At 40.3% G+C, this 8,726-nt stretch overlaps 1 protein-coding gene across 5 annotated transcripts in view; it reads left to right on the top strand.

Annotated features, from left to right (window-relative positions):
• The window catches only part of LOC105541954 (histone H2A.V), a 29,162-nt gene extending 22,096 nt beyond the window's left edge, over positions 1–7,066 (top strand). For 2 of the 5 annotated variants that reach the window (XM_011983265.1, XM_011983266.1), the window contains exons 3-4: positions 138–267; positions 1,223–3,793. In XM_011983265.1, coding sequence (XP_011838655.1) covers positions 138–267; positions 1,223–1,284 — 192 coding nt within the window. In that variant the 3' untranslated portion in view covers positions 1,285–3,793. Of the gene's footprint in view, positions 1–137; positions 268–1,222; positions 3,794–5,612 lie in introns of those variants that run through there. The other 3 variants (XM_011983264.1, XM_011983268.1, XM_011983267.1) reach the window with 3 other exon arrangements.
• Positions 7,067–8,726: the final 1,660 nt, after the last annotated feature.

The raw sequence follows: 8,726 nt of genomic DNA, 5'->3' as shown, positions 1-8,726 counted from the left end.
AAAAAAAAAAAGAGAAAAGAAAAATGTGTTATCAGTTTATGTAATGTTTGTGCGTTTTGTATGTACAAATGCTAAGTGATCCTTCATTTGGAATCCAACGTCCTTCATTTGATATGCTAATCATGGATGCTTTGTAGGTGCTGGAGCTGGCAGGTAATGCTTCTAAGGATCTCAAAGTAAAGCGTATCACTCCGCGTCACTTGCAGCTTGCAATCCGTGGTGATGAAGAGTTGGATTCTCTTATCAAGGCTACCATAGCTGGGGGTGGTATGTATTACTACTTAAGCCTTGATTCTTACTGGTCTTTCTGACTAATATATCGTTCAGATCAATGATACAGTATATTTGATTGGTTAACTAGAAAGCATATAAACTTTAATTTCATAAATATTAAATCTATAACAGTTCTAAGCTGCTTTTTCATAATGATCTGAATAAATATTTCTCCTTATACCCATATGTAATGCTATTTTTATTTTAGCCAGCTCTTTATCTAAATTTCATATGATACTTAAAGCCTGATGTTTAACATATTTCCCATACCTTTTTAACTGTGTTTGAAAAATGAGTTGGAGAAGTCGCATAACATACACTGGGAAGGGTTGAAATAAATACACTTGAAAAGTGGGTCAGGATCAGTGAAAGTGAGAGGTAAGTTGGTAGTTCTTAATCTTATTTGGATAACCCTCAGAGAACATCATGAAAGCGATGGTTACAGCTGGGCGCGGTGGCTCACACCTGTATCTCAACACTTTGGGAGGCTGATAGGCAGGCGGATCACCCGAGGTCAGGAGTTCAAGACCAGCCCGGCCAATGTGGTGAAACCCCGTCTCTACTAAAAATACAAAAATTAGCTGGGCATGATTGCATGCCTGTAATCCCAGCTACTCAGGAGGCGGAGGCACAAGAATCACTTGAACCCAGGTTGCAGTGAGCTGAGATTACACCACTGCACCCCAGCGTTGGCGACAAAGCGAGACTATCTCAAAAAAAAAAAAACAAAAAACTGTGGTTACTCTTCTCGAAAAATGCACAGAAAGTCACACAATTTTACATACAGTTTTAAAGGGTTCACAGACCCGTGGGGGGTAGCCATTGGTTTAGATAGTTTAACAGTATCAGAATATGAAAAGGGACTTAATTTCATTTTTTGTATAATTAACTTCTTACTTGAGGCAAAAACTTTAAAAGTTTTTAATAACTTTTTTTAATTTCATTCTAGGTGTGATCCCTCACATCCACAAATCTCTGATTGGAAAGAAGGGACAGCAGAAAACTGCTTAGAGGGATGCTTTAACCAACCCTCTTCCTCCCTGTCGTTGTACTGTAACTGGGACAGAAGAAATAATGGGGATATGTGGAATTTTTAACAACAGTTAAATGGAAAAGCATAGACAATTACTGTAGACATGATAAAAGAAACATTTGTACGTTCTTAGACTCGAAGTTTGATAAAAGTACCTTTTCATGTGGTGACAGTTGTGTGTTGATTGGCTAGGTTTCTCCCGCGTGTTTTATACAAAAATGGAATTGATAAACCATTTTTTACAAAATTAATTTGTCTCAAAACTGTTCTGTTCATGATGTATTAGAAATATTTTGCTCAGACTTTAAGTATTTTAAATCTCAGATTGGTTATTCAGAGTAACCTTGGAACAGAAATTGGGAATATAGCTTTACAATGATTGATACCATGGTATATTGACTCTTACATGCTATTGATCTGTAGCACCATTTTTTACAAACCACTAGGAAAAAAACCTGCCAATTAAATCATGATACACCATCAATTATGAGACATCCCAATTTGAGAGATGTTAGATTATGGAAAAGTGTGCATTTATGACTGAAATGGTAATGGAATTATTTGAATTCTATACTGAGCACTTACCATTTGCCAGGCCCTTTGCTGAGTACTCTACTGACTAAGAAATTTTATTCCCCCCACATTATAGATGTGGAGTCTAAGGGTCACAGAAATTGTATGCTATGCCAAAAAACATTCAACTAGTAGATAGAGAATGACAGAGCTATGATTCAAACCTAGATCTGGCTGACTTCAGAGCCTGATGTTCAGTTTATCAAAGGTTTTTCCTTTTGGTTTAAAATCCCAATTTTTGGCCAGGCATGGTGGCTCACGCCTGTAATCCCAGCACTTCGGGAGGCTGAGGTTGGTAGATCACTTGAGGTCAGGAGTTCGAGACCAGCCTGACCAACATGGTAAAACGCCATCTCGACCAGGCACAGCGGCTCATGCCTGTAATCCCAGCGCTTTGGGAGGCCGAGGCGGGCGGATCACAAGATCAGGAGATCGAGACCATCCTGGCTAACGCAGTGAAACCCCGTCTCTACTAAAAAAAGAAAATAAAATTAGCTGGGTGTGGTGGCACGTGCCTGTAGTCCCAGCTACTCGGGAGGCTGAGGCAGGAGAATGAGGTGAACCGGGGAGGTGGAGCTTGCAGTAACCCCAGACGGCACTACTGCACTCCAGCCTGGCGACTGAGCAATACTAGGTCTCAAAAAAAAAAAGTGTCTACTAAAAATACAGAAATTAGCCAGGCATGGTGGTACATGCCTGTAGTCCCAACTACTTGGGGCACTGAGGCACAAAAATCACTTGAACCCAGGAGGCAGAGGTTGCAGTGAGCCAACATCACACCACTGCACTCTAGCCTGGGTGACAGAGTGAGACTCTGTCTCAAAAAAAAAAATAAAATCCCAACTTTTAGTAGTCTCTTAGTGATGCAATAACAGTAATTTGTACAATCTTTTAAAAATTATTTTTATTTATCTGTTTCCAAGAAACTTTTTTTGTTTTGAGACAGGGTCTTGCTCTGTTGGCCAGGTTGGAGTGTAGTAGCGTCATCCTGGCTCACTGCAGCCTCCACCTCTCAAGCCCAAGCAGTACTCTTACCTCAGCCCTGCAAATAGCTGGGACCGTAGGGACATACCACCATACCTGGCTAATTTTTTTATTTATGTAGAGACAGAGGTCTCCCTATGTTGCCCAGGTTGGTATTGAACTCCTGGCTCAAGCCATCCTCCCCCCTTGGCCTCTGAAGTACTGGGATTACAGGCATAAGCCACCATGCCCTGCCCTAAATAACTGTTAAACTTGAGTTAATGTACTAGTAGACCCTTAGAAAATTATATTTTTCTGCTTGCAAGTCTTCATTAAAGAAGGAAATTTTTTAATGTTTTATAGTATAATGCTCTCCAAACTCATTTTTTTAAACATTTTATTATGGAAATTTTCACAAATACACAAAAAGAATAGCAGAATGAAGCCCCGTGTAGCCATCCTCCAACCTCAACAGCTGTCCTGTGGTCAGTCTTGTTTACCTGCATCCCCACCTGTCGCCTGCCCCAACCCACAGGGATCAGTTTGAGTCCCATTACAGGCATAGTATTTTCGTGTCTGTGTGATCAGAGACATAATTCAAATATAACTCTAAAGATAGGGTACTTTTTAGAACATAACCACAATACCATTGTGTAAGACTGCTAAAACATTTTTTGATGCCAAGTATCAGTCAATATTCAAACTTCCCTGATTGTCTCATAAGTTTTTTTTTTAACAGTTGGTTTGTTTGAATCAAGATCCAGACAAGATCTAGATCTTGCATTTTGTTAATCTAACCTATAGTTTTAACTTTCCTGTTTTTAATTTTTGAAGAAACTAAGTTCATCCTATAGAATTGTCCCTCAGTGGACTTTACTGAATGTATCCTAATGGGATCATTTACACCTTTTCTGTCCCCTATATGTTCTATAAACTGACAGATCTAGAGGGCTTTTGTTGTTCTGTTTTGCTTTTTCACAAAAACAATTCATAGGTGATATATGCTCCCTGTTGTATCACATCACGGCACATAATGGCTCTCATCTTGTAACATTAAGATTGATAGTAGGTTTGGATGCTGCCAGCCCACTCCATTCATTATAAAAGTTCTCTATCAGCTTTTCCCCTGATGGATTTAGCCATCATTAATGTTATTTGCCGAGATCTGGGATTCTATCAGAGGTTGCCAACTGGTGATATCTTGTCATTCCTTCTGCATCTATTAGCTGGAATCCTATAAAGAACTTTTGCTCATTAATTCACAAGGCAGGATAAAATAGAAATTTCAAATTCTGATTGGATTATCTAGGCACCCATTTTGAAGTTTCTGTATTGAGAGTCAGGCCTACAGTAAAAGTAGCAATGGAAAGCTGATTGTTTAAAAAAAAAAAAGGGGGGGGTGTGCAATATAATCAACAGACCTTCCTTTGGCTGAATCACTTGATTCAGGGCAATTTTTACTACAGTTTTATAGATAATTGCTTCAAATGTCTAATTCATTTTGGCTGGATAGTTACTTGACTACATAATTTCTTCCCAGGGTTGTACTTGTTTTCTAACAAAAAACGCAGAAATAGAACAACTAGGCCAGGTACTCTGGGCCTAACTCTCACAGTTATCATCAGTCTTGTTTCATTTGTACCCAACCCCATGAGTTATTTTAAAGCATGTTCCAGATAGCATATCACTTCATGTATAATACCTTAATACATATCTAAAAGATAGCTTTTATTTTTTTTTAATTTTTTTTTTTTCCAGACAGAATCTTGCTCTGTTGCTCAGGCTGGCCTGCAGTGGCACGATCTCAGCTCACTGCAACCTCCACCTCCCGGGTTCAAGTGATTCTTCTGCCTCAGCCTCCTGAGTAGCTGGGATTACAGGCGCCTGCCACCATGCCTGGCTAATGTTTGTTTGTTCTTTTGTTTTTGCTTCTGAGACAGGATCTCACTCTGTTGCCTAGGCTGGAGTCCAATAGCCTAATCTCAGCTCACTGCAACCTCTGCCTCTCCTGCCTCAGCCTCCCAGGCAACTGGGACTACAGACGTGTGCCACCATGCCCAGCTAATTTTTGTGTGTTTTTTGTTTGTTCGTTTGTTTAGTAGAGATGGGGTTTCACCATGTTGGCCAGGCTGGTCTCAAACTCCTGACCTCAAGTGATCCACCCGCCTCAGCCTCCCAAAGTGCTGGGATTACTGGCATGAGCCACTGTGCCCAGCCTAAAAAGTATTTCTTATCATTAAAAACAACACCCCGTCTAACTAGTGTAACACCTAAGAAATCATCAGATCTGTATTTTAGGTAGTACAACACAGTGAAGTGCAATGGCACTTCAAGCAGAGAGAAGGACTTCTTTTTCTTTTTTTAAATAGAAGGTGTGAGAACCTGAACTGGGCCTGGTTTGCATTTGGGAAGAGTGCAGTGGGGAAACAACACAAATAAGGTCTTGAGAATGAAGAATGGCGTTTATATGGGAAGTTGTAACAAATGGCCTGGAGAGTATCTGACTCTTTATGAAACATTTAATGAGAAATGTGACTTGCTTTGGTGCCTATGGTTGAATTTATTGCAATGCTTCTGACATTTTATTATGAAAATTTTCAAACATGCAAAAAAGTTATAGTAGTTATCCAGTGAATTTTTATACTCACCACCTATATCTATAATTAACATTTTACTTGTATTTTATCTAGTTATCAGCTCATCTATGAAATGGCCCTTATTTATTTGCCTGCTGTTTTTATTCTCTATTTGTCCTGTTATTTCTTATTAGAGAAGAGAAGGTGTTCTTAGATCAGAAGATGTCATTGTATTAGGTGACTGCAAGGTTTTGGTGATCTAGTGAAACAAGATTCTACTGGGATGTGTGCTGAGCTGAACCAAGGAACCGCCCGAATGTGCTGAACAAGGACATTTGCTTCTCAGATACGTGAATTCAATTTTAAGCAAGACTCTTGATCTGCTTCAGAGCAGCTTTGATTTAAAGTAATTTCAGAGCACTTTTCCTTGCATATGAGTAATTTTCTGAATGTATAAAATGTTCTGTTTATGTTTGACCTTTCGGATAAACTGTGTTGCTGCAGTGTTGGTCCACACTACCATCCTGAGTGAAGACTTAGTAGGTCTGGGGATCTCCAGGCACTGGAAAGGGTGAGAACCTGGGAGTGAAAGGGTTATAGTTAGTGTCCGTTTTTCAGGTTTTGTTTCATAGGGAGTCCTGAGTGGGGTAACCTGAAATGTGTAACAGTTGAAGACCATCCCATTCCTATCCCCAGTAAAAATAGGCTTTTCCACAATCTTCTACCAGTTAACTTAGCTTTTTTTTTCTCTTCAATAGAGGCTCACTCTTGTCACCCAGACTGGAGTGCAATGGCGCGATCTTGGCTCAGTGCAAGTTCAGCCTCCTGTGTTCCAGCGATTCTCCTGCCTCAGCCTCCCAAGTAGCTGGGATTACAGGTGCATGCCACCATGCCCAGCTAATTTTTGTATTTTTGGTAGAGACGGGGTTTCACCATTTTGGCCAGGCTAGTCTCAAACTCCTGACCTCAGGTGATTCGCCCATCTAAGCGTTCCAAAGTATTGGGATTACTGGCGTGAGCCACCAGGCCCAGCCAACTAGCATTTCTTAAGGTGAAAATACATGGTGTTAATTTATATTTTGAGTGAGGCCCAGTCCAGCTGCTATAACTGCTTGGACACTTGGCAGAGGACAGAGTACTGCAAAACTTTTGAAGGGAGAGGGCATTTTGCCTTGAGTGCTGTAGATGTACAAGAAAGGTTCCAGGAGGGGGTGATAAGCAGAATTTTGGTCCCCATCACCTTCCATGCCCAGTGTTATGTCTGTGAATGTGTTACATTATGTGGTAAAAGGGACTTTGCAGATGTAACTAAAATTTCTAAAATAGAGATATTATCCTGGATTAGCTGGGGGAACCCAGTATAATTACACGAATCCCTAAAAATGGAAGAGGATGCAGGAGTCAGATTCAAAGGAAGGCCCAAGGTGCTATTACTGACTTGAAGATAGAGGGGCCATGTGGAAATCAAGAGAAGGAAGTGAATCCTGCCAGTGAGCTTGGAAGAGCACCTTGAGACACAGATGAGAATCTTGGCCTTACCTGATGCCTTGATTTTAGCCTGGTGAGACCCAGAGCATATAAATTTGTTGTGCTGTGCCACACTTCTCACCTACAGAAACTTGGTTTAAAGCCACTAAGTTTGTGGTAATTTGTTAAAGCAGCAGTAGAAAACAGAGGAATACATACAGGATTTGTGGGCTTTAGGCCCCTGAGGGTAGAGATTTATGACTTGTTACAAGTAGAGAGCAGTGGAGAGTTGGGCTTTGTAATTCTTTCAAGGGTGATTATAGTTCTGGAGTCCTGTCCACCTGGGTTCAGATCTTTGTTTGTCAGTCCCTGGCTATGTGACTTCACTGCTTTAAGCCTCTGCCTTCATCCTTAAAGTAGAAATGATAGTACCTACCTCACTCTGATCTCTGAATGAGAACACACGTAAGACACAGCACAGTTCCTGGTGCTCAAAGACCTCCAACACCTGAAAGCACCATGACCCCATTTTTCAGTCAAGATTTCTAAGAGCCGTTATTACCAGAGGTTCAGTGAGAACATGGGCAGGGTAATCTCAAAATGGAGAACATAAAAACTGGGACTCCCAGGCCAGTCGCTTAGAAGACTGCTGCAGGAAGTACCAAGGTCATTAAGAGTCAGTAATAATAAGTAATATGTGAATCCATTAGAATGTTGAGAAGTAGACCTGTGACATTTCAAAAAAATGTATATCTCAGACACAGCCATATATATCGGTATCGCCAAGTTGGAAGAGCATCACAGGGCATAGTTTCATGAAAGCTTCAAAAAATATACTAATTGCTGGTAATATGTGAACAGAAAAGAATAGCCATGTTAAAATAGGAGTGCCTGAGAATTAGCTCTGTTCATCTTGTCTCCTAGCTGTAAGCACCCTAGATTCAAATTATGCACCTAGAAAACTAAATAATTGTGTATGTTATAGACCTTTGAAATGGATACACGAAAGTTAGTGAAATCGGAATGAATGTTTCGCCTGCCAAAGATACGTATTTTTGTAAGTGATACAAGGGCCCCATGAGCTCCGTGGCCACATCTGTACAAAACAGGCCCTCCTTTCGGGAACTGGTCTCGGGAGAGCAAAGGGGTCAGCTCCCTAAATGGCAGCTGAGACAGCCCTCCCTGGTGGCATGGCCCTGTTTCCTGTTGATGTGGTGATGGTTGGAGAGTCAAATTTTTTTTTCCAGAATTTGTGAAAATCATCTCTGATTAATGATTACATAAAAGCTTTTAAAATTTTTTTAAATTATTTCTAATTCTATAAATAAACTGTAGTTGTACAGCCACTGTACAGCTAACATTTCAACACTGGAAATGAGGCTGGTTTATTCCAGTTTGGCTCAGATTCTTCAGGGAAGCCCAGTTAAGACAAATAGCTCTCTATACTCAATCCTTACTTCGCTGAGACGATACAGGCCTGCCCACTCATTCCCACCTACTCTTCATGAGAAGTCCTTTATTTCTGCGTGTTTCCTGTTCTTTGGGACCTTTAGGAGCTACCCTCTACAGATATTGATAGTCTGTAGAGTCAGGAATACCATGTAACATGTTAAAGTAGACTCTAAAGATTAGTTCTTTGGCAATAGCCCAGTCTGGACTTAGTATGTACTTTTGAAAATAAAACTGCTTATTTTTAAACTCTGTAATTAGGACGTTTTGCTATTTGAGTTATATTCCTTTCTAACTTCAAATGTCTGCATTCATGTATAATAGCCATTTTATGCACAGGTGAGGTGGTTCCCACACTTTTTCACAGATGTTTCATTACCTAGATGAGTGTA

The sequence above is a fragment of the Mandrillus leucophaeus genome, unplaced genomic scaffold, assembly GCF_000951045.1.
Source record: "Mandrillus leucophaeus isolate KB7577 unplaced genomic scaffold, Mleu.le_1.0 Scaffold248, whole genome shotgun sequence".
Taxonomy (NCBI): Eukaryota; Metazoa; Chordata; class Mammalia; order Primates; family Cercopithecidae; genus Mandrillus; species Mandrillus leucophaeus.
This window is presented reverse-complemented; position numbering and strand designations above follow the sequence as displayed.